This window comes from Thamnophis sirtalis, unplaced genomic scaffold (assembly GCF_051295495.1).
Source record: "Thamnophis sirtalis isolate CommonGarterSnake01/CBP01778 unplaced genomic scaffold, rThaSir2_p1.2 scaffold_3, whole genome shotgun sequence".
Lineage (NCBI taxonomy): Eukaryota > Metazoa > Chordata > Lepidosauria > Squamata > Natricidae > Thamnophis > Thamnophis sirtalis.
Window position 1 is genome coordinate 115,811,487 of NW_028261383.1, and position 26,371 is coordinate 115,837,857.

At 38.0% G+C, this 26,371-nt stretch overlaps 1 protein-coding gene across 2 annotated transcripts; it reads right to left on the reverse strand.

Annotated features, from left to right (window-relative positions):
• Positions 1 to 6,567: 6,567 nt before the first annotated feature.
• On the reverse strand, positions 6,568 to 26,146 carry LOC106540689 (bMERB domain-containing protein 1). 2 transcript variants are annotated; one of them, XR_015695986.1, is made up of 7 exons: positions 25,824 to 26,146; positions 21,653 to 21,773; positions 14,649 to 14,722; positions 13,405 to 13,519; positions 12,063 to 12,136; positions 10,487 to 10,656; positions 6,568 to 9,145 (listed from the first exon to the last, which is right to left on the reverse strand). XR_015695986.1 is itself a non-coding variant. In XM_014055898.2 (6 exons), exons 1-6 carry the CDS (start codon positions 25,900 to 25,902, stop codon positions 10,538 to 10,540), a joined length of 582 nt encoding a protein of 193 aa, XP_013911373.1. In that variant the 5' UTR covers positions 25,903 to 26,145; the 3' UTR covers positions 6,568 to 10,537. The 2 variants fall into 2 exon arrangements, 1 of the variants encoding a protein (XP_013911373.1); XM_014055898.2 differs by having other exon boundaries at positions 6,568 to 10,656; positions 25,824 to 26,145.
• Between the last annotated feature and the right edge of the window lie 225 nt (positions 26,147 to 26,371).

Below are 26,371 nucleotides of genomic sequence, written 5' to 3' on the forward strand. Positions count from 1 at the left end.
CATATTAGAGTATCCACAAATCCTAAGAAATATAGACGAAACTGTAAATAGATAATTAGCAGAACATGCATTCCCACCCACTCCTTTTTTTTAATAGAATGCTGATAGAAATGGTTAACAAAGAACTCATGGGAAGGGGGGAAAAACCCCACATACAAGTAGATATAAAGAAAGCCGAAAATTTTGTGTGTTGTGTCCCAGTGTCCTATTCTGGAATCTAGAATAGAAATCACTTGATAGAGGCAAAATAAGCACACAGTATAAGGAAGAAGAAATGGCAGGGCAGAGGTTCAATATATTCCACCCAAACTACTTATTGGTTAAAATATTTGCCACAGAGCCCGCATATACTGTATGCTGAAGTGCTCCGCAAATATTTTTAGTGAATACTCATTAAATACATATTTCAAGGAATAGATTAAGGGTGGAGCCTCGCTGTGGTTTGTCTTACTCATTGCAAACCTAAAAAAAAAGTTATTGTATTTGTAGGAAGTAATTGCTGCAGTAACAAGGCCTGTCATATGTGGACGCTATTATGGAATATTCTGTATCCGATTCTATTTTTCCTTTTTCAAGATATAAATTAGCCTTCAATGATATCAGCAAGGCACACATTTTAAAATGAAATGGAAACATATAAAATATTTAAAAATATAAATTAACCAATGGCTTGAAAGAAAAAAAATAACCTAATAAATTTCACAGAAAATAAATCTTCTGGCTCTCTTACCACTGCAATAGTCTCCCCCAGGCTTTTGGGAAGAAAAAAGTGAGATTCGCTGGGCAGCCTGCTAGAAAGTGATGGAGGCCTTTAATGAGACCTAGATTTTAAGACGGCTGACAATAGTATCCCATTCTACCATGTCCTGCATTTCATTTAAGGCTCTCTAAATCTATTTTTGTAGTGAAGAGTCCCCAAACCAATAACAATGACAGAAGCTTCAGGAAATGTCTGAGCTATAAAAGTAACCCTTGCGAATGTCCCAAATATGTTAATAAGTTAATATTACTTTTGCTTTTTTATTTCTTGTGATTTTATTTCCCTTTTATATCATCTAAATATCTGCCTCAAAACTCCAATTATGGGCCTTTGAATTCTTTTCCAGTTAAAAAAGTCTTTCCTCCAAACAAATCTAAAACTATGATATATTTTTTCCTGACATAAAACATTTTGTTTTATCCTTAAATATCTTTAAGATATTTTCCAAATGTTAGGCATAAATAATTATGAGCATCCAACTCTGTTCTTTAGGTTTGGGTATAATTAAAGCAAGCAACAGACTCATCTAAGTAAGCAGTGAAAGATTTGGGGTAATGAATCAATTCATGCTTCTAAACCTGTAGTACAAACACATTAAAGGACATCGCAGGTGTTTGTCCTGAATGCACATTATGAATCACTGGTGATCTCTATTGATTCTGGGGGTGGTGGAATGTTGTACAGCTCAGATGTGACTTGGCTGCAAAGGCAAATAATAGATTATGGCACTGAGCTGTATCTTGATACTGTTCAGTAATGTGATATATTTTGTTTTAAATTGCATATTCAGAGCTCAACAATTATGCGGCATTGCTAATACTTTATATGTTGTGACTCTTAAGACTCTCACCAGCTTTAAGAATGTAAAAATGCAAGATGGACCCAAATCCCATCTAGTTCAACATTCTTGGACAATCTGTGCCAATGGGGTCTACAACACAAATCCATCATACATATTTTTGGAAAACACAAGCAGGAAGAAACTGTGGATGATTTTATCCAGTATCAAAGCATGTGACTTAAGTGTTCAATTTTTGTCACTTTTAGCTGTTACTATGCAGAATGTAACCATTAAAATGTTAAGTTATGGTTTAGTTGAAACACTTTTCTACATAAGCCAAACTCAGAGAAATCAGGTACAATCAGATCTTCCATCCTGGAAGCAGAATGTATTCATTTATTTGTCAAAACATTGGAAACAACTGATGGGAATGCTATGTTAGATGCTTAATAGAAGTCAACATCTGTTTCATGAAGATTTATTACTGTTTGCCTGAGATCAAGGTGAAGATTGTTCACAATAGTTACACCTCAACTCTGGATTAGGTCCTAGGTAGTAGACAACATTTAGCTGTTAGAACTATTTGGCTTATAGAAAGTTATCTTGATTTGTTCCTGGTATCTTTATGGGGATTGACTTAGAGAGCTGAAGAGACCAGAAATGTTGAGTCCCTAACAGAATACTTGAGAAATTTGATCAATTATTATAAAGCATTCCAAAGATCAACTTTATTTTACAAGCCACAGGAAGCAGATTTGTCAAATTACATAAATAGACATTGTAATTCATTCTTTTCATTTCCTCCACATACATGTCCCAAAATTTAGAGCAATGGATGTTCCAATATTCTTTGATATCTGACAGGAGTTGGAAAGTCACCTTAACTAGGGTGCAATGTGAAAAGTGTATTTTCTGTGTTTAAGACTCTTTGAGAGATGTCATTTCCTATTCTAGGGTTAGGGTTAGAAAATAGGAATCCTATTCCTATGTTCTTCATATGTCTGCACCATTGGAAAATGAAAAAAAAAAATCTGATGCTTCATTTTAGATATGAACATTTCAGTGGTCAATGTTGAAATCTGCTTTTTTAATGGTTGTTTTGGGATCTGTTATATTATTGTATCCCATTCATGATGGTTAAATTCTGACTGCCTTTATGGAATCTGAGTTTGCTGGCAAAAAATACCTTAATTGACTGATCCTGGAACATCTTTGCTTTCTTTGCTTTGACACCATAACAACAAATATTCTTGACTAGACTGCTTTTTATATGGGAGAGAGATGAGAAAGGCAATTAAAATCTTCTAATTTATTGGCAGGTTGTATGTTTCATATTTAAGCAAAACATGTTTAAACAAAATCTTTGAATACATAATATTTTGACATGTGATTCAATAGCTAAGTTAGAAGCCTGACAACATAGTAGAATTCTTCATTAGTTAATAAACATGCAGGAATAAAACAGCAATTAATATAGTTTCTCCCAGTTGGGTATACATTGTAGATACTTTGTCTATTCTGCAGAATCTACTAGCTTGGAATGTAGCATGTTGCAAACATTCTTGGCACAGTAATTTATATTCAGTTTGCAACTAAAGAGACAATAAAACATCATATGCAATCCAAACTCCAGTGCAGAGAAAGTTTATTCCATAATCTCTATAGCAGGAATGAAATAAGTTTCCTTGTCAAATGTCATATAGTCAAGTTTCCTTTTTAACCAGTCATCAAAACTGCATTATTCCTGATCTCTTTTGATGAAATATTTTGAAGCTTCTTAAATCATATTTAATCCAATCAGAAAGATTTTAGTGTAAAAATACACTATTATTTTAGAATGTCCAATAAAATTAAATTAAAGGATGCCCAATGATTCAGATTTAACTAGCCAGTTAAAATTGTAGCATGCAAATTATTTGCAGGATTGATTAATTGAAAATGTCATAGTAGCGCTGTTTAGTTTGAACTTGCTCTGAATGGAAATGTCAATAATATAGGATTGCATTCATTTGTTATGCTTGATTGAAAAAAAATAACCGAGGTTAACTACTTTTATTCTAGTCCTACAAAAAACCAGTGAGTTAGTTCTATATATTGTGAAAATGCTTCATAAGGCTCATGTAGTAGGAAATTATGATAGTTCGTTATTTGCATGACACAGTGCTTGTAAACCTCTTAGTCATCTTGTGTTCATGATCTTCAGTGAATTTTTCTGTTTTTATTTTTCTGTTTGTTCCAGACATAATATATTGAAATTGGCTTCTGCTCAGATTAAGCCCATAATCATATTTGAAAAGTATCTTAACAGCCTTAAAATCACTTGCAAACTTAATTTTAAGAGTGTTAACTAGAAGAGCACTCATAAGTAACCCAAAATTGTATAGATGTTTCACATTCAGATAATTCATGTTGTGTAAGGAACTCCAATATGTGTCTGTGTATATTCAAATACACACATAAACATGCACACAGAGATGTATATAGAAAACATGTTCAGAAACTCATTAATTACATCCTTTTGTTAGTTCTTCAGTTATGAAAATGTCTTGAGAAAGATGTAAAGGTAAAGGTAACGTAGGGTGTGTTAGGAACTGATTTTTCCAGATCTTAAATTATGCCACCATGTAGCTTTGGAGAAGTTCATTTACTAGAATCTTTTGAGTCCCACATGATAGACTATTGCAGACATAACGTCTGCCACTATATAATCAGTTTTAATAGATTGAGTGGTGTACTCTTTCTGAAAACGTTCATTTTGATCCATTTAAATTGCCATTATATGGTTACTTGGACCTCAAAATTGAAAAAGGACTATTATATGGAAGATGCTGGGATTTTACTGTAGGTCAATTATTGAATGATAATGATGATTTCCCCCCACATTTTTGGGATGTATTCACAATTATAACATCTACTAATGTAGTGATTTGTTGTCAGCTTCAGAGTAACTCACATTATTAAAAGTGATTGCCAAATCTGATGGGACTAACAAACCCACCATTACTTTTTAGAAATATTTGTCAACAAATCAATTCAATATATAAATATTAAGTGAGTGGAGTAAGGAATGAGAGATCTTCATTTTGTCTAAATCAGTGTTTCTCAATCTTGTTGCACCCTTGGCCCCCTGGCTCAGGTCTCATTGTAGATAGAGACATGAGTCAGTAACTGGTACATTTTCTGGCATCAATAAGATGGTATTGCAGTATAATACACTTTGCTTTTGTCTGGCCCCAATTATATGCTTTTCACCTATGTCCCTTTGAAATATTTTAGGGCCTGGCCTTATGACCATAATTGAGCCCAACATTTCTGTTGCTAGGTGAGACATTTCTTAAGTGAGTTTTGCCCCATTTCTTGTCGCATTTATTTGATGAATCACTGCAGTTGTTAAGTTAGTAAGATAGTTGTTGAGTGAATCTGGCTTCTGCGTTGACTTTGCTTGTCAAAAGCTTGCAAAAGGTGATCCTACGACCCTTAGGACACTGCAACTGTCATAAATATGAGGCACTTGCCAAGCATCTGAATTTTGATCATGTGATCATGGGGATGCTGCAATGGTCGTAAGTGTGAAAAATGGTTGCAAGTCACTTTGATCAGTGCTGTTGTGACTTTGATTGACCACTAAATGAACTGTTGTAAGTTGCGAACTATTTGTATATGATCCCTGCATGACAACCACTGGTTGATAATTTCAACAGAGACTGTTGATAATTTGAATATTCACCAAACTGTAAGATGGTATCCATGGTCAAGTAATATCTCCCTTGGAGCAAAATGACACAAAGCAATGAACAAGCTTTTGACAAATCCCAGAACACAGATTGTATTTTTCCTCTCTAAACATAACTGCAATCAAAATACAGGTGCTATATAAACTTCTAAGTGATTGTACAACTTTGAAATTAGCTATATGCAACTTGATATTGAAATTTTAATATATTCCTGGGTAAATAGCATCGTCTTGTACTTGAATGAATGGTTTCTGTAGTAGGGACCTTTCAGTCCATCTCATTTCCCATCCCAATGGAGAACATGTGGTTATGAGAAAGGAGTCGTAAGACAGAATTGATGGCTACAAGCATTCAGAATTTAGATGACAGCAGTGGCTTGGCCTTATGATAAACAAAAGAGTCATAAAAACCAGGAATTTATACTCTTTGATTATTATCCTTCAACAGAAGAAAGGGTATATTAAGCATAGACCTTGGCAGATGCAATGAAAATGTTCTAACTGACTAGCAGGCAAGATCTTATCAACTGGTTGTTTTTTGTCTTCAGCTATTGGCCAGAGAATTCAATGGATTGGCTGCTGGTTTTTGAGACGTTCTAAACACGTAGTGATTATACAAATACTCTCATCAATATTGTGCCCAGATTACAACATAAATCTAGAGAGTTTAAGAACAAACTGGATCCACCTAAGGTACATTGTAATTTAGATTTAGAGGAGTAAGGGGACTGAAAGGCTGATTTCTGGAAATGTTCAAAATGAACCAGCCATCGTGCTATAGCTAAACTGCTCTGATTTTGCCCAGTGCCTGTTAAGAAGACACCTGAGAACATCACAGAAATCACCTTAAATGCTATGATTCAAGAAACATGTAACATAAAAGTACTAAATAAAATAACATAAGGGCAAAACTTGGAAAAATACAGTATCTCTTTCAGAAAGCTGCAGAACCTGCTGAAGGATTTGGGGAGGCGCACATACATGCACGGTTCAGCTGGCTGGGGTGACGGCTTGTGTGTCCGCTGCAGAGAGGGCTCCACATGCCACCTATGTATGGCATGTGTGCCAAAGATTCACCATCACAGATATAGAATCTCCTGCTTGAGCAGGGGGCTGGGCTAGAAGACCTCCAAGGTCCCTTCCAGCTCTGTTCTCAAAAATTGAATCATTAGAGTAGAATACAGAGTTTAGGGTAGTTCCTTCCTTCTACATTCATATGTTTGCAAAATTTCATAGTGTTGATTCATTTTGGACCAGAAAAGAATCTTGAAAAATTATTTAGTTGAACATACAAGGTTTATTAGAAGACCCTTTATATGTGATGTCAGTAGCATGGGAATCACTCTTTTATTGTTTCACTTCATGTCACTTTTATAACATTCATCTCTATAGATTTTTCTTGCCACAGTTATCAATTTTGTTCTCAGATAGACAATATTCATGGGAAGGACAACAAGGGACAGTTATCCTGCCCACACAATACTGGTCTTTTAAAATATTTTACAGTAATAATATGGGGCAGACCAACAGGAAAAAACCCAACAACTATATTGTACAAAACAGTAACTATAGATAAGAGTAGCTGCAGCAAATCAAACTTGCTTTGAGGGAGATTTTATTGTTTCATAGGTTTCATAGAAGGACTAAGTTGTACACATTTTACAGATGAGGAAAGAGAAGCGCATAGGTTTCAATAAGCTCAATTAATTATGTGTCCATCATAGTGATGTGAAGAATTCAACTCATATATGAATAAGTCCTAGAAGAAATGGAATAGGATGGAGATCAGGATGAAGATGAGATAGGATGAAGACCTGGATGTGAATCATCTTGGGGTGCTAATGGCCTGCAAGCTACTTCTAAAATTACATAAAGAAAAATATCATTATAAAGGAATTTGACAGTACTAAATATTGACTTGATTCTCGGGGGTTATGGGGGTAGGTATTCTACTGTTAGTTCTGGTTCGGAAATTTTTCATAATTTTCTCTGGTATACTCCATATTTTCAAATTAATTGATACTAGGAAATTCATTACTTAAGGGATTCCTGGGTTTCCTGCCAATGAATACCTTCCCTCATGTCATTCCATGCATCAATTTGGAGAAAATTGACAATATTTATATAGATGCTGAAGATGGCACATTTAAATTGGTTGAATTTTATGAAATGAAATCCTGAAACCAGATTTGGATGACTCCAATTTGACCTCAATAATAAGTATGGATCCAAAATCTTGGAGGCAGTCTCAGGTACATAGAATTAAATTATATACCATAGACATCAGTAGGGAGGGATAAAGGACTGTGCCCCTTGTAAATGTGTGATCTCACAATAAAATTTTAGAGTTTTCCTTCAACATACTTTCTAAAATGCATTGCATATGGTGCAAGATTCCTTCAATGCTAGAGATTTAGTTTGCCCAATATACAGATAAGACTTCTATGGAGAATGTATGGAACTTTCTAGGCCATGGATAAATCAGCAGCAGCAGTTTCTCTCTCTTCCATAACCCAATGTTTTTTGTCCCTGCAGAAAAGACAATGCTTTAGGAAGCAAAATACATGTCTGAGAAAAGGACAAAGACATGCCCATCATTTTAATTGTGAAAATTGAAAAAGACAGTGATCAGAGAAATTCAACACTTTTTAAAATTTAAAATCAAATAGGAAAGAAAGTTTTTGTGTGCGAAAGGATTTACTGAAGGGCTTCATATAAAACCCTCAGATATCAGGAATGAAGTCAACTCTTTTGACCACATCATTACAGAGTATATTGTATGTATATCAGCCATGCAAACATATAGAACTGACAAGAGGCTGATTTCTTTGTAGGTCTGTTTAAAAAGCATCCACAATATAAGAAAGTAGGCACAATTGTTACCCATCAATCCAGAGAGTAGCATGTTGCATTACCTTGCTATTTAGAACCATTTCTTCCCTTTCCCATGATCTCATTCTGATCACTTCCAGTTCATCTAGGTGATCACTCTGTTACTCATGTGTTTCAGGTGTGATTTTCATTTCACCTTTTAACTTCAATTGAAGCCTCTGCTTTTTTATTCAAACCTTTACTTATGCTTGTTTTCTGAGCTTGTATCTACTTTCAAGAAGGTGAGCAATATGTTCTATCCATGTCAATGTTTCAGTCCTTCTTTGAAAAGCAGTGTGGAACTCACTTATATCCCAGTAGAATATGTAATCTACTGATCCCTTAGTCATCATCAAGATTGTGATGACTGTAGTTCTCAGGATTACCCTGTGACATTGGCAAATAGGAAATTCAAGTAGGATGTGAAGCTATGGCAGATGCCCTTATATTTATCTGGCTAAGATAGCAGTTCAAATAAAGATGTGAATACTGAACTGAAGAAGCTTCTTAACAATCTGAACTGAAGAAGCTTCTTGACAATCTGAACTGAAGAAGCTTCTTGGATGAGAAGAAAAATGTTTTCAAGGGGGAAAATGAAGAAAGTCCAGTTGCCTTTTGAACAACACTTGGGACAATATGACCTGGATGACTGAGAATCTCCATAGACATCTAAATACTTGAAAATGAAATAGACCTTCTCAACTTCAAGTGATGGCCTGGCCCACCTCATATAGGATCAAATTATATTCATTATAAGTAGCAAACTGCTCCAGGGCCCACTTTTTTAATTCAATCACTGGAAGGATGTTAGAAATAAATTAAGAAAATCTCTGCCCTAATTATTAGCGGATAAATTGGGGTTCTGAATGGGAAACACTGTTGGTGAAATTATTGTAATACTGTCTTGTTCATCTCAATAAACCTTGCTTGGAAAGAATTACTTACTTTCTGTCTGAGGCTTCTTGCCAAGGAGATTGACCCTGGGGTGGTTGCAGAAGACCTGAGGGAAAATGAAATGGAGAAGATGTTTCTGTCCTCCCAGTTCCAGGTTTCCTCTCATTCAGTTCTTGACATTTTACAGTAGCTCAGCTATGAAGAATACAAAGACATCATAACCTACAGTAGCTACTTGGGAACCTTCTGAGTCACCTCAGGAAAAAGAGCTGGAGTAAGGAGCACAAGAAAAGTTTTCAACTATGTGAAATCATATCATAGAGGATGAACAGCGGTTTAACTAGCGCATAGAAATAGCTGAGAATGTGGGTTGTAGAAAAATGATTTAAAATTAAATATAACTTCTTTGGTTAAAACGTTGAGGAATAGTTCAGGTGATGTTGAAGAAATGTTCCCTAGAGGTTTTAAAGAAGGCAGTGGATGAGCTGTTAAGAATATGTAAGGATAGGCAATCAAACTCTTGGGTTACTCAATACATACCCTTTTCCTTACAGTTTCATAGGATTATTTTCCTTACAATCAGTACCTATCCTTTTCTTACCTGTGCACCCCTTTGCACATAAGCATGAAGCAAAATTTGTTTTGCCACATAGCAAAATATTTGATCCTGAATGTTGCACCGAAAACATACACAATGCCATTCACCTTGGTATCTTACAGCAGTTTTCATGTATGTAGGAAAACCATGAGTTTGGAAGCACTTCTTGATTACATGTTTGACTTTGCCATAAGAATCAATTTCTGTCGATAAGATCACTGCGTGTAGTAATCTAAGAGTAATGCTGATGCACAGCTGTCATTCTGCACATGAGGGTGACCTTTGTGGAGATGATGCAGACATCTCTGGGTCCCACAGTTGCTAGGAAACTTCATAGAAGCAGGGCAGGGTGGATGCAACATGATGAACAGCAGCAATCCACTATATTGAGAATCATTCTGCTGGTACTTCCTGTTTTAGAGTATCAGGAAATGGAAGGAAGTGCTCAGTCCTTCTACTTCGTATGTGGATGAGTGTGTGTGTGGATCTGTGTCAGTACATTTCTGTACCTATGTCACTAGAGCTTATAAATCTGCAACCAACACGAAAACTACATCCTAACTTGGGATGGCATGGTTTGGGATGCTATCCCTGTTACAATAGTTATAAGAAGGAAAACATGGTATTAAATATCTGGGTCTGTGTCCCTTGTTTGGCTCTCTTTCATGAGCATCTTGTGTTGTCTGCTTCTGATCTCCACCAAACTCTGGCCTATATAGACCTTTAGGGTCCTGTGTGCTTTCCGTCAACATGTTGTCCACAGTGGAATCACTCATCTCTGCTCAATAGGCTTGTGAATCTACTATGATTTGAATGGATTCGGTTAACCAGGAAGTGGGCAGGGCTTACCCATGACTGGATCTTGTGCTTGGTGTTGAGCACATGCCCCTTAGCTCTAGCCTACATGATTGAGCAGGTGAAGCCACAGCACTCCTTCAAGAAGATGAGGCTTGTCTTTGTTACATAGGGTGGAGAGGTTTGTTGTCCTCTTGATGTCACCTTCTTTTCTTTTACAGGAGCTATGAAGAAACAATCAATTATTGCCATAAGAACTTGACATACAGCTCTGGAGAATGAACTACAAATTGATCTGGGGGAAAAGGGCTCCTTCTGTTGTCCGAGCAATTCATTAGGAAAGACTGAGTACTGGTGCTGGGTCAGAATGAACTAATGAGTATCTTGAATATTCACAGAGGGGTAAATGCAATCAAACTGTTGTAAAAATCACAGTAAATCTTATCTCCATTAAAATGCTACACTGGTCAGTCTCCCACCTTCAATATTGCTCCTGTTTTGGGCATTACATTTTTTGAATGACTCAAAGAGGTTAATTGCATTATTCCATAGGCCAACAGCGACATATGGTTGCAAAAAATGCAATCAACAGCATTAAAGTTGTTTTAATCACGAACAGTAATTACTCGAGGTCTGTTTTGTTCAAACTCCATCCTGAATACTATGTCCAGTTTCAGTCATCACACTTCAAGAAGGATTTAGAGAAATTGGTTCAAAGAAAGCCTGTAAGGATGATCAGAGGACTAGAAACATAAACCTATGAAAAAAGATTAAATGAGTTTGGCATGTCTAACCTTGGGGGGGGAAATGACTGCGGGGGTGTGAATAGCACTCTTCCAATATCTGGAACAGTAAAGGAAAGTCCAGACCTGTTATCTCTCATTTTAGAGTGCTTATTGTCCTTATAAAAAGCCAATCCTGGATGAAAGTTAGAAGAAAATTATGATTTCTGAATAAGCAGAGAGTAGAAGCAATTATTCAGAAAGATGGTGGGTTTCCTGTCATTGGGGGTGGGGAAGAAGCAGTTGGATAACCATCAGTCTGGGACACTTTAATTTGGGTTGTTGCACAGAGGCTAGAGTTGAACTCAGTGGCATAAACCATCTCTTCCAACCCTATAATTCTTTAATGTGTGTGTATGTGTGTGTATTTATTTATTTGTTTGTTTGTTTGTTTGTTTGTTTGTTTATTTATTTATTTGCTGGGAAAGATGGAGGGCAAAAGAAGAATGCAATGACAGAGAATGAGCTGGCTGGATGGAGTCACCAAAGCAGTAGGTGTGAGCTTAAATGGACTCCAGAGGATGGTAGAGGACAGGAAGGCCTGGGGGAACATTGTCCATAGGGGGGGGGGTTGTGATGGGTCAGATGCAACTTCGCAACTAACAACAACAACAAATATATAAAATGTAATATAATAATGAAACATGTCACATCATGGAAGCTATAAATTTAATCAGGACGTAATACGAATATAAGTATATGCAGGATAAAGTACAGCCAATAATGCAAACTCACTGATTTTGCTTAATACTATGCAGATTTCTTTCTCTCTCTCTCTGAATAAGCATGGACACCTTATCTTGTCCATTAAAAATGGGAGATGCAACTCCATATTCATGAGTACCTACTTGTTTTCAGAAGGCAGGTTTTGGAAAGCTTGTTCTTTAAAAATTCAGCCATTTCCTTATCTTCTTCTCGTTCTCTGTGAAAAGAGGAAACTGCATCAAAGCAGCCATTTCTTAGGTTTGAAAAGACGATTACAAAGCAGTCTGAATGATGGCTCTCTAAACCTCTGTGAAAGAGAAAGCTACTTTTCTTTGATTCTTGAATTCTCTCATTTAGAGTAGTAAATAAATTCATTCCCATCGATTGGCAGGACAACCAAGGGAGGTACTTCCATGGGATTTAAAAAGTGCTTGGTCACTGGCTACATATACTTGTTTCTTGTCCTTTTATAAAATATTTCAAAATTCACAGAACCTTAAATAACCAATTAAGAAGTTTGGGGTAATATGTTGGATTTCTTGGGAAGACAACATGATTTTGCTAAGGTTATATTCCTGCCTTGATTACTTTTCAGTATAGGAAGTCCTCAACCTATGACCACAATGAGTCCAAGACAACTGTTAAATGAGATTTGTTCCATTTTACAATATTTCTTGCCACGGTTGTTAAGTGAATCACTGCAGTTGTTATGTTAGTAAAAACAGTTGTTAAGAGAATCTGGCTTCCCCATTGACTTTGCTTGTCAGAAGGTCACAAAAATGATCCCATGACCCTGGGGCACTGTGACCATCATAAAACATGCCAATTGCCATGCTTCCAAAGTTTGATCCCATGACATGGGGATGCTATAATGGTCATAAGCATGGAAAATGTTCATATCTCGCTTTTTCAGTGCCATTTTAACTTCAAACAATCACTAAAAGAATGGTGGTAAGTCAAGAACTTCCTGTAATCAACTCCTGTTGCCACATTTCCTTTGGCAAAGTCCAAACAGTGTTTTTAACAGTATGATATGATTAATGCAAAATTGAATGTAATACAATACAGAAAAGAAGTGAGAAAAAAAATCTGACTTTGAGTTCAGAATGCCAACTGGTTTAACAGAGTCCCTGCAAGGTACAGTAGATAAAACATTGGCATTTTGGCAGCAACCTTGTCGAACTGAGTCCCCAAAAGATGGGTTAGGATAATTAGGATCCCAAAATCACAATTGACTCTTCTGAATCTGCATCTTTCTAGTGCACTTTTCTGCCACATGACATCTACTAGATTTGCTGGACTGCAATTCCCAGAAATGCTAATTATTTACAATGCTGGTTTGGAATTCTGGGAGTTGTAGTAATACTGGGCATCAGTTTTGCAGTGTTATTTTAGGAATAAAAAAAGAATAACCACTATGTGTTTCTTTGGAATGTTTACAGGATTGGGGGAACATAAGGTAATCAAGAAAATTGGCATATTTACCTGAGCCTTTCAAACTCTACATCATCCACAAGGAAATCCCGAGTCTCTACAAGTTTATGAATTTGTTGCACTAACTCCTCCTCCTTCTGTTTGTCTTCTTTTGATTTTTTATTTTCTGCAGTTTGGGGAAAATACACATACAAATGTTTATTATTGAAAATTTTTGCAGGAAAGATGAAGATAATTCTCAGAACGGAGGAATTCCTAGAAAGATAATTGTTTAGATTAGATTAGATTATTGATTATCAGCGCCCCAGTTGTAGAATATTCTCCGAAGAAAGTTTTTCTTACTTTTTGCCTTCGGAGACAGGAAACTATCTGCTTTTACTGGGTTTTTGAAATCCATATTAATCTTCCTGTCTCTTTATGACATTTTCCTCTTACCTGTTAACTTTGAATTTAATGTGTACTTGCTATATTGGAAATCCTAAAACGAAAAACAGCTCAGGGCACATGGAAAACTCTGAAAAATGAAATAATAAGGGCCCAAATCAAAATAATACTACAAAGAAAAATCACTGGATGAGACCAACATAAAGAGCTTTCTGACAAATTGAAGAGCAAGGAGGACAAGTATAAAAAAATGGAAGCATAAACATTTAACTAAAACACAGTACCAGCAAATAGCCCGAATCTACAGGAATGGAATCAGGCAGACTAAGGCTCAGAATTAAGTCTTGCAACAAATGCCCAAAATAATAAAAATAAGTTTCTTTCAATATGTAAGGAACAAGAAAAAAAAGTCAAGGAAATGATTCCACTAATGGGAGAAAATGGCAAAAAGGTGAGGGAGAAAGCAGAATCACTTAAATCTTTTTTTATACAAAGGGGGTGGGGGTGGGGAATAGCCCAACCTAACAAAAGCAACATATTGGGAGACAGAACAGAAATGTAGATTAATATAGGTAAGAAATTGGTTTAAAAACATCAATCCACTTAAGATGAATTCAGATCACCAGGACCAGGTGGTTTATATTCCAGAGAACTGAAAGAGCTGGCAGATGTGATCTTTTCCACGTACAGCAGAATCTATTGATGGACCTGACTCTCAACAGAATGGTATTCAAATATGGAGCTCATAGGCCACAGACAATTCAATTAAAACTGTCATGCAGCCTCTTGAACCTTTTTCAACAATTGCCGGTGAATTTGAGTCTTAGGTATCTGCATACGTCTATAGGAAAACAGTGTGTTATAAATCCTACAGCAGTTGTTGGATCAATCACTCCAATTATAGGCCTTACCTGGCACTGAAATCAACTTCTGTAACTCCTTTTTCAACCTGCTGATTTCCTTACAAAGCTGGATATCATCCATCCTGCACAAACAGAAAAAAACCATAGTCCTGAGCATAAAATAGAATTGCTTTGATGTAGTGGTTAAGGCATCAGATTAGGGAGATTATGATTTCTAACTTGGGCACAAAACCAACTGGATAACCTTGGGCCAGCCTTGTTCTCAGCCCTAGGAAGGAAGCAATGGCAAACCATTTCAGAAAAACCTTGCCAAGAAAACTGCAGGAACTTATCTAGGCAACCTTCAAGAATTGGACATGATTGAACAAAACAAAACAAAAGAAACCAGAATAGAATTTATTAAAAGTTATGGAAGAAAACTGAATAAAAAACCCAGTGTTGTATTATTGTTGAATATGATCATGGCAGCAAGATTTTTATATGTGCAGAAATTGAAAATTAAAGAAGTTCCAGATGTTGAAGAATGGATGTTTGAAGTTATGGGTTTGACAGAATGGCAAAACTCACATTTTGAGAGAGAGAGAGAGAGAGAGAGAGAGAGGGAGGGAGGGAGGGAGGGAGGGAGAGAGAGAGAGAGAGAACTACACACTCTTTTATTAAGAACTGGAATCTCTTATGGATTATATTACAATAGTAGAAAAACAGCTGGATGATAAATAGTTTTATAGATTAATTAAGGGGGGGATAACGGAAAATGCAAATAGTGATACAATGCAATCATATAAAAGAATAAGAAATGGTTACTGGTTCACATATGGGGTTTTTTAAGTTAGATCTTCAGTTTTGTACTTGTAGGTTTATGTTTTTGTGTATGTTTCTGTAATATGTTTTATCTTTATTTCATATATAGGATTTTAGTAACATTTATATAGAAAGAGAAAATAATATTTATCACGGTAAAGCAGTGGTAGTCAACCTTTTTCTACTTACCTCCCACTAATGCATCTTTCTTGATGGAAAAATTTCCTTACCGCCCACCAGTTTTTGCGCAAGTGCGGAACATGAGCATATTTCTTTTTTTCAGACATGGGTTCTAAATTTGTTTCACAATTTAACAACTACTTTTACTCTTACGTTTTGATCAGCACTCCACACAGTGCTTTTTCCCCTCCTCTTTTCCCTTTTATTACAAACACCAAAAACAATGCTGGATTAGGTGCCAATTTTTATTAAGTGTTACCATCAAAACAAAATTCCTTTTCCTGCCTTCTTCTTCTTTACCTTTCTTATAGTATTTCACTATATCAAGGATCTCTTTTTCCCTTTTTTATTTTCTCCTTCTTCTTCCTTTACTTATTTCTTTCTTTTATTTTATAAGATAACAAAACTTAATTTATGAGCCAGACTAAACACTGCTTAGTTTCCTCCTTTATTTTATTCCCTTTTCTCTATTTTTCTTCCCTTTTTTTGTTAATTTTTTTTATCTTTTCCTTTTTATCTCCTTTTTTTTACCTTCCTTAGGGCAATGTACAAAAGTAAGGCTGAGCTAGTTAGCCCACTTATTATTATTAGCCAACAACAATTCTCTCTTGCCTATAACTTTTCTTTCTCCTATTTTGCAACTGCTCTGCTCCGCTTTATTTTATAAGATAACAAAACTTATCTGCCTGTCCCTGCTATCAGTTTCCACTCCTCCCCTTCCTCTTCCCACGTGTTTGCTTGTTTGTGTGCATGCGCACGTTGGTTTATTGATGTGTGCACTCGCGCTTGTCCACTCACTCAAAAGGAGGTTTTAACCTCCGAAGTTCCTACCGCCCACCTGGAATCCCAAAACGCCCAATAGCGGACGGTAGGGACCAGGCTGACAACCCATGAGCTAAAGTGAACACAGAAACTATACATGATTATGGAAGGCAACATCTACGTACTACTCTTTCAATGGTAATTGCCTTATTTCTTCCAAAGGAAAATGACACTGAATTTAAGAGAATCAATCTAAAGAGAAAAGTAGATAGAAGATGATTGAGGCATGATAGCTTGCTAGCCAGCTAGTGTGTGTGTGTGTGGGGGGGGGGGGGGTTCTTTCAGTTGGAGTTTCCCACTATAGTTGGAGATAGAGGAATGCAGCACAGGACAAAATATCTGTCTGTCAAGCTAGGTAGATGGATGGATGGATGGATGGATGGATGGATGGATGGATAGATAGATAGATAGATAGATAGATAGATAGATAGATAGATAGATAGATAGATAGATAGATAGATAGATAGATAGATAGTGATAGACAGATTGGCAGACAGATAGATATCTTGTCCTGTGCCCTATTCCCCTATCTCCAACTATAGTTGAAAACTCCAGCTGAAAGAACTCCACTCCACACACACTCCTTGCAATATGCCTAAATATTATATGTACATTGTGTTTATTTCTACATACTCGCCAGAAAGCACACTCAAAGAAACAGCAGTGCCTGAAACCAAGTAAATATTAGTTCATTAGTTTGTGATGTGTTGGTTTTAATTGCTGTTGTTATTTCTGGCTGTTTTTAATTTGATTATTAAGCCACTCTGAATTATGTAGAAAGTGGGAAGGCATATAAATAAATAACAATGCATATTATATGACCATGTTTGCACAGCAAAAAAGAAAAAAGAAAAGAGGTTCAAGTCATTCACACATACTTCTTCATAACTACTTCATTAGTTAAGTGTAGGAAAACGACGTTTCACTTATCAAAACCTCTGCAACTTTCTCTCCTTTGAAATAATTTCCAACATTTATTCAGTAAATATGAATGAAAATTAAGAGGAAAAATGCAGGAGAATCTATGTGCTAAGCAAAATACTAATACTAATAATGCATGTAGAAAGATGCCAGGCTGAGTAAGGCTGAACACAGTCTGAAGGAGCTGTCCATGGTACTGAGTCTGACCAAGGACAAAGACCAAAATTTTAAAATTCGTATCCCATTAAGTAAATCTATAGATCCACACTGTACATTTTAAAATCTTTTTGTAACACTGCATTACATGTAAGAGTAAACTCTGATGAGCCTAAGGTTATGAACTCTGAATAGATATGTCTATCATTGTACTGTACCAGCATTATTACACAGCTGATCTGTATACCTTACTTTTCGGAGTATAAGATGTGCCCCCCACCCCAAAAGTGGGTAGAAATGCCTGTGCATCTTATACACTGAATATTGCTGAAGCTCCACCGGCCCCCACCCTTTTACCATTTTCAGCCTCCATGTGTCGCGTTTTCAGACTCCGCACACTCCATTTCCAGGCTGCGGGGATCACCTCAGAACATCGCTGCTGATTGCTGCCTCTACACGTTGAATTTTTGGCCTTCATGCATCACATTTTTGGCTGGTTTCAGGTGGCAGGGATCAGCAGGAATCAATGGGGATTGGAGGCAGCAACTGAGATCCCCGTGGTCTGGAACCAACCAAAAATATGATGTGCGGAGGCCAAAAATGTGGCATGCGGAGGCTGAAAATGGGGCATGCAAAGGCTGAAAATGCAATGCACAGAGGCCAAAAAAATGTGATGCATGAAGGGGGAGATCAGTGGTGATGTGCTGTGATGATCCTGGAAGTCTGGAATGGGTCTCAAACGGAGTGTGCAGAGGCCGAAAATCTGACACGCAGAGGCCAAAAACATGACATGCAGAGGCAAAAAACATGACATGCGGCGATGGGTTGTGGCGATCCTGGCAGCCTGGAACAGCTGATAGGCGGTATTCTGGGAGGCCAGTCCAATTGCCAATTAGCTGCTTGTGCTGAATCAGGCTGTGATAACGTGCTGAAACTGACCAGGCTGTTTGCTGTTTACTGCAAGGACGCTAGCCAAATGAATACCGATGGATGCTGGTAGGCAGAGGCAGAATGTTTTTGTTTTCCTCCCCAAAAACTAATGTGTGTCTTATACTCTGAAAAATACAGTAATTTAAAAGAGAAATGTACATTGGCTAAAATCACCTTTTAAAATGCTTGCCTCTTGGTCTCTCTGTCTGCCTATCAAATTTAGATATCACCCATCTTACTCTCAGAATGACTCTGGGCAGTTTACAGACAAAAGCTTTAAAAGCCATATAAAAACATAGTACATACCAAGATCAGTAAAATGGGAGCCAAGTAAAAACACAGCAAAAATAAATTAAAAGGCAGTAGGAGGCAGTGAATGTCTTCAGGTCTCTAACCACTTTCAGATTTGCATGCCCCTCTTTGAGCCCCATGTGAGTTGGTAGAGCCAAGTCTTAATTTTTCTGATAGGTCAGGAGAGGGGGGATCATTTACTCTTGGGGGAAGATTTTTTCATAGGACAGGGGCAATGGCAGAAAGAGTCTCTACCAATTGGGATTCTTTAAGTTATGAGGTCTGCAACATACCTTCCTTGCTAAGTCCAGAACTTGGAATAGAGTCAACTTTATCCTCAGAATTCACAGCTTAATTGCTTCCAGTATGGAGTGATTGGAAGCCAGATAGAAATAATTCTCTAGTAAAAGAATCTGAGTTACAGAAATATATTCTTAACCATTCTAAGTCTCAGTATTGGAAAAATAGCTCTTCCTGATGAGACAGCAAAGAAAACGGTTGTGGCATGACACAGATAGGAAGCCCTTCTCTCACAGTGCCTTATGGCCAGGGGTGAAATTCAGCTGGTTCTGGCAGGTTCTGGAGAACCAGTAGCATAAAGTTTGAGTAGTTCTGGCTAGTCCCAGAGTGGGGCGAGAATGGTGATTTTGCAGAATCCTTCCCCCAGAGGTGGGGAGGGAATGGGGATTTTGCAGTATCCTTTCCTTGCCATGCCCATCAAGCAACACCCACAGAGCCGGTAGTAAAAAAATATATGAATTTCACCACTGTCTAAAGCTATAGGCAGTGCAAGCTAATCTCAAAATACTGGTCTGCTTTCTTGTTTTTACAATCATGCTGTCCATGTTTGAACTCTTGAAGGTATTCAGAATGACAAGTTTAAAGGAAAATATTCAGCTGACAGAAGGGATATTTACACACACACACACACACACACACACACACACACACACACACACACACACACATATATCCCTCTCTCCCCTCCTCTCTCTCTGTCAAATATGTGAAAGACAGGAGGGCTACAGGATAGAAAAACAGTAACCTAATCCATGCTTTTCTGATATAAATCCTTTGCAAACATTGCTACTCTCGGAGTTCTTTCCAAATCAGCTTGTCATCACAGAAACCTCTGAAATTTCTGGGGCAGGTTGAACAATGTAGCCTTTGAGGAAGCGAAGTTGGTCTGATTCTGTTGAGAGATTCTTCTCATGCAATGAAGCCTACAATTATTCTGAGGAATGCGTTGCAGATGTGGGGATTGAAGAGTGCAAAGACGTGTTCAAAATTGCATGGAGGGACAAAAACTGTTGAGTTACAATACAATACAATAGCAGAGTTGGAAGGGACCTTGGAGGTCTTCTAGTCCAACCCCCTGCCTAGGCAGGAAACCCTATACCATTTCAGACAAATGACTATCCAACATCTTTTTAAAGACTTCCAGTGTGGGGCATTCACAACTTCTGGAGGCAAGCTGTTCCACTGATTAATTGTTCTAACTATCAGGAAATTTCTCCTCAGTTCTAAGTTGCTTCTCTCCTTGATTAGTTTCCACCCATTGCTTCTTGTTCTACCCTCAGGTGCCTTGGAGAATAGTTTGACTCCCTCTTCTTTGTGGGATATTGGAACACTGCTATCATGTCTCCCCTAGTCCTTCTTTCTATTAAACTAGACATACCCAGTTCCTGCAACCGTTCTTCATATGTTTTAGTCTCCAGGTGCCTAATCATCTTTGTTGCTCTTCTCTGCACTCTTTCTAGAGTCTCCACATCTTTTCTACATCGTGGCGACCAAAACTGAATGCAGTATTCCAAGTGTGGCCTTATCAAGGCATTATAAAGTGGTATTAACACTTCACGTGATCTTGATTCTATCCCTCTGTTTATGCAGCCTAGAACTGTGTTGGCTTTTTTGGCAGTTGCCGCACACTGCTGGCTCATATTTAAATGGTTGTCCACTAGGACTCCAAGATCCCTCTCACAGTTACTACTTTTGAGCATGGTACCACCTATACTGTACCTGTGCATTTCGTTTTTGTTGCCTAAATGTAGAACCTTACTCTTTTCACCATTGAATTTCATTTTATAGATAGTGCCCAATGTTCAAGTTTGTCAAGATCCTTCTGTATCTTAAGCCTGTCTTCTGGAGTGTTGGCTATTCCTGCCAGCTTGGTGTCATCTGCAAATTTGATGAGTTCCCCATTTATTCCCTCATCCAAATCATTGATGAAGATGTTGAAGAGTAGTGGGCCCAAAACAGAGCCCTGGGGTACTCCACTGCATACTTCCTTCCATGAAGATGCAGTTCTATTGAGCACTACACGTTGAGTGCGGTTGGTCAGCCAGTTACACATCCATCTGGTGGTGATGCTGTCTAACCCACATTTTTCTACTTTATCTAGTAGTAGGTTATGGTCTACCTTATCAAATGCCTTACTGAAGTCCAAGTAAACTATATCAACGGCATTCCTCTGGTCCACTAATTTTGTCACATTATGAAAGAATGCAATAAGATTAGTCTGGCATAATCTGTTTTTGACAAACCCATGTTGGCTTTTGGCTATTACTTTGTTTGCTTCTAGGAGTTCACAAATTCATTGCTTGATTATCTTTTCCAGAATCTTTCCTGGTATTGAGGTCAGGCTGATAGGTGTATAGTTTCCTGGATCTGTTTTTTTCCCTTTTTTGAAGATGGGAACCACATCAGCTCTTTTCCAGTCCTCTGGTAGTTCCCTAGTGCTCCAGGATCTCTGAAAGATTTCACCCTATCAACTGAAAATTGATAGGGTGAAAAAAAGGAGGGGAGAAGGAAGAAAAATCTAGCAAGAGAATTCAATACTACCTGCTTCTTGCTACCTTACAAACTTGGAAAATGATACTCCTCTCCTCCATCATCTGAATACTGTATCACACATACACACAAAGACCCAATTTTCCAAATTTCCAACTCACATGTATCGGAGCTCTGATTCTCTCCGCACAAGAACATCCCTGATTCTCTCAATTTTGAAAAGTTCTCCTTCAATATCATCAATGGTAGCTGTAGAGTCAGCCATAGAAACTATTTCTTCCCCTGAAGAAATAACAGACAAGAAAATCAGTTAGTGAGAAGGATGGAAACGAAGAGAAGGAGAAGGTCTAACATCAGCCAATCCTTTGAGTGAACAGGCTGAAGATTAGTGTTGCCAGCATCTTAAGCAATGTTAATTGCATGGAACTCAATGAAACCCTATCAGTCTTTTTTGTGAGCCTTGTATATAAGATAGCCATATGAATATTTACAATAAAAAAACAATTCTTCCTTGGTACAGGAAGTACCTCAACATTGTTAGAACTGTCATTCCTAATTTTACCTCATTCCCCATGACACTGATCTTCTTTCATCTCTAAACATGGTTTCCACAGCCTTATCCTCCATAGTTTCCTAGCTTATCCCTGTCCTTTCCATCTCAAAGGACTTTAAAAAACATTGCCCACTCCTGCTGAAAAGGAAACTACAGGAATTCCTACTACTACTATTTAGAAGGCAGTGAGAGGGTTTTCCATGGGACTATTGGAGCCTGAATACAACATCCATTACCTCTATCATGCTAGGATGGTGTAGCAATTCCACTTGTTCCCTATCCCCATGACTAGCCCTTCCCTCATTCCTAGGCCTTGATTTATCCTGTTTTATTTTGCTGTTTGCTGCATTGCTAAATACCCACCAGTTGCAAAATAAAAAAATGAAGAGAGCCAGGAGGTCATTGCTATGCCAGCAGCTTTTTCTGTTGCTTTTTCTGTAAAGATCATTAGTGAGAAAAGGATGGCTGTTCCTAGGTTGAAATACATGGTCTATGTTGATTCCTCCGTACCTCAATATTTTGGATTCTGAATTAAAGTATTTGACCTCCTACCAAGATTTCAACTGGAACTAAAGCAAAATGCTTGAATGGCAAATAAGGGCTAAAGACATGGAACAACACTGAAACACTGGGAGAATCTTTAGCATCTCCTCCACTCTAGAAGTTGAAGGGATGTCAACCATAGAGTGACTCCTCCCTCCCTCCCTCCCTTCCTTCAACATATCTTCAAGGATTTAACATAATCTTAGAGTCTCAACTCTAAGATTGCAGTGTATGTGCTTGCCTTCACACTTATTCACATTATCTCCCTGGGGAATCATTGAAATGAAACGTATTATTGAAAAATGAAATGCCTGAATAGGTCTTTTTCCTAAGGGTGAGTAGACAAAAGCCTTTTTATTGGGTCAAAGAAGAAGCCCCCCCCTCTTTAAATAAAATCCAACAGGGAGCAACAATTATGACACACCTGTCAGTGAAGAGGATGTGTTGATAATAAGGATGTTCCCTCACTGAAGTTTCTATCATTGTTTTTTTTTTAAATGCTAAGGTGCCCTTTGTGTTCTTTCATGAATAGCTGTAGCTCAGCAGGAAAGTATATGCTTGGCATATCCAAGAACTCAAATTCAATTCTTGGCATCTCCAGAAAGAACAAAGAAGCACTGATGCCTGTAAATCATTGCCAGCAATACTGTGCAAAATGGACCAATGGTCTGACCTAGAATCATCAGCTTCTTAGGTTTCTGTGTTCTCCCCACCCCACCCACCTTGTAAGTATTGCCATTTATTGTTAATTCCTCCTTCTGGGAAATGATTCTGATGAAAGTTGGTGGCACATGCATTTTAAAAAAATATCCAACAGGCTCATGTGGACAAATTGAAACACTGGACATGAGTTATAAGTGATCTCCCCCAACCCCCCAAAATAATCTTGTACTGATTTGAGTTCTGCAATCCTTGGATCAGCTCTGCCAAATATGACTTGTGCAGAGAGAGAAACAAGTTTGTAACTTTGTTATCTTTATGCAAACCTTAAGGCCAGCAGTGCCATCCTTCTCTACTACATGAAAGCTTGTTTAATATATACGGTATGAGCAGAGGTCAGTAATAAGATCGGCATTTCATTATTGGAGCCAACTTGGTCTGTGCTGGTAGGTCAAGGCAAGCAAAAAAGGGCAGGGCTTAAGCTCAATTTTGTTGTGTTTAGGAAGAGTTCCTCTAAGCAGAAGAGAGGAAAAACTGCAAACATTTGCCTTACATGACCTTGGGGAAGAGAAATTGCTTTTAGGTGCCTAGCATTCTAATTAACATGGGAATGCTCTGGTTTGAGTGCCTCTGTCAAATACCAGCCCTGGCACAAATTTCTACTATGCTGGCTGGGGAATTCTGGGAATTGAAGTCCACAAGTGTTAAAGTTGCCAAGTTTGGAGACCCCTGGCCTAGGAGATACTCAGGCTTCTACATAAATCAAGACATCTCTCCAACACGTGATCTGGACTGACTCAAGACTTTTAGTTGTCTTAAGTGAAGCAGCATGAAGATGGAGAGATGACATGTAACTGTAATGGTCCAAAAATTCCCACAGCCATTGCAGGGAATACTTGAATGCCCTCTCAATTTATATGGAAGAACAGGAAATGGTTCCTTTAATTGGCATGCTGTTTTCAGAGTGGGGAGTCAACAAGGAGCTATATTTACGATGAAATGACCCAAACTTAGTGCCATATCTACAGCAAGTGATACAATACAATACAATAGCAGAGTTGGAAGGGACCTTAGAGGTCTTCTAGTCCAACCCCCTGCATAAGCAGGAAACCCTATACCGTTTCAGACAAATGGTTATCCAACATCTTCTTAAAGACTTCTTAAGTGTTGGGGCGTTCACAAGTTCTGGAGGCAAGCTGTTCCACTGATTAATTGTTCTAACTGTCAGGAAATTTCTCCTCAGTTCTAAATTGCTTCTCTCCTTGATTAGTTTCCACCCATTGCTTCTTGTTCTACCCTCAGGTGCCTTGGAGAATAGTTTGACTCCCTCTTCTTTGTGGCAACCCCTGAGATATTGGAACACTGCTATCACGTCTCCCCTAGTCCTTCTTTCTATTAAACTAGACATACCCAGTTCCTGCAACCATTCTTCATATATTTTGGTCTCCAGTCCCCTAATCATCTTTGTTGCTCTTTTCTGCACTCTTTCTAGAGTCTCCACATCTTTTCTACATCGTGGCGACCAAAACTGAATGCAGTATTCCAAGTGTGGCCTTATCCAGGCAGATCCACCTTTTAAAATGACAGTGTCTTCTTTGACATGTAGTTAGGTGAAACTAGCAGATTTCTGAAATGCATGTCCATATGCCATTTTCTTATCTTCAAACAGTTTTTGTGTTTTATTGCATAAATTTAGTAAAGTGGTTGGATAGATGGATAGATGCTTCTCACTTGATTCAATACTATTTGCTATATAATTTAAATCCATAATTACAAGAGAATAGATGCGGAGGGACAAGCGATGGGTCTGTTCTGTCATTAAGCTTATTGCTGTCAGAGCTGGCTTATTGCTTTCCCATTCACAAAAATTGGGAGCTTTTCCCCTGAAGAAATAAATAATAAATCCTTACTTGGAGTTAAAAACCACATTTGGAAGCAATAAATGAATTCCTTTAGAAAAATAAAGGCTATCTTCAGGCATCTTAGTTAAGAATGAGGATGCTACTTTTCTGGCAACCTCCAAATCACGTGTTTTTAACTTCCAGGGACTATCTCCTTCAATTATTCTAAGAGCTTCTTCCTTTGAGTCTTTAGTAAACAAACTCCATCCTGCAATGATCTGGGTCAGATATCTTTGGGGGGGGGGTGAAGAGGAACCAAATCTTTTGGTTCTCAGCCAGATGTTCTTGCTCATACTTGTCTTCTTTTCTCCCTATACACGTTATTCTGTCTCGATTGCCAGGGAAATAGACAAGTGACCAAGAAGCCCCTCCTATAAGCCACAACATCTCCAGGAGCTGTGGGGGTGTAGGAAGTAGGTAGAGGAATGAGCCATCAATCTTCTCTTGACTACTATAAAACTTTCAAGGAATAGGAGACCATGCACAGTTAACACATGAATATCCATGTGTTAATAACCATGGATACAAACATATATTTATACACAATACCCATACAGACACACGTATATATTTATCCTGCACAGGTGCAAGGATTTGAGCCCTGTTGCTAGAGGTAAAGGTCATAGAACTGAGTTGGTATTTCAGCAGTACCCCAGATGTGCAAAGTAAACTTACCTTTGCCTGAATCTGCTGCAGTCCACTTGGTTGATTCCAGGGATCCATACTGGGTAGATGCCTTGCTCTCCTTTTCCATCTTCACTCCTTGCTGTGGTTTTTAAAATCCCCCTGTTTCCCCCTGTTTTTTTAAATGGTCAGAATTCCCTAAGGAGGAGGACTTCTAAGGAGAAGGGGTTGCCAGGAAGCGAAGGTCAGCTTTTGATCAAGGAATCATTTAGTGGGGAATCAAAAGAGCATGGATCTCAGCCAAACCCGGTCCCAGCTTGGCAGCTGCCGCCCACCATCAGTTCATGCCGCGATGCTCTTGTACATCTGTCAGGGGTGGGGGGGGATAAGGCAGAATCTGAGGCTGCAGGAGACTAGATGAAGGTCTATTATGACACTGAGAGGTGCCCTCTGGTGGTTAAAAAAAGGTTTTATTTTTATCATTTGAAAGACTTCCAGAAAATCAAAACACCCCTACTTATTTATTCCACTGATTTTGTCCCATCTTTGCCTGCAACTACTCATTACTCAACCACTCAATTTAACTCCATGCAAAACAG

Bases quoted from the DNA above. Each gene is read 5' to 3' on its own strand.
- LOC106540689 (XM_014055898.2), bottom strand. From the start codon at position 25,902: ATGGAAAAGGAGAGCAAGGCATCTACCCAGTATGGATCCCTGGAATCA. The intron at 21,774-25,823 runs GTAAGTTTACTT...TTATTTCTTCAG, and splicing joins TGCAGCAGATTCAGGCAAAG to GGGAAGAAATAGTTTCTATG. The intron at 13,520-14,648 runs GTAAGGCCTATA...CCCAAACTGCAG, and splicing joins GAAGTTGATTTCAGTGCCAG to AAAATAAAAAATCAAAAGAA.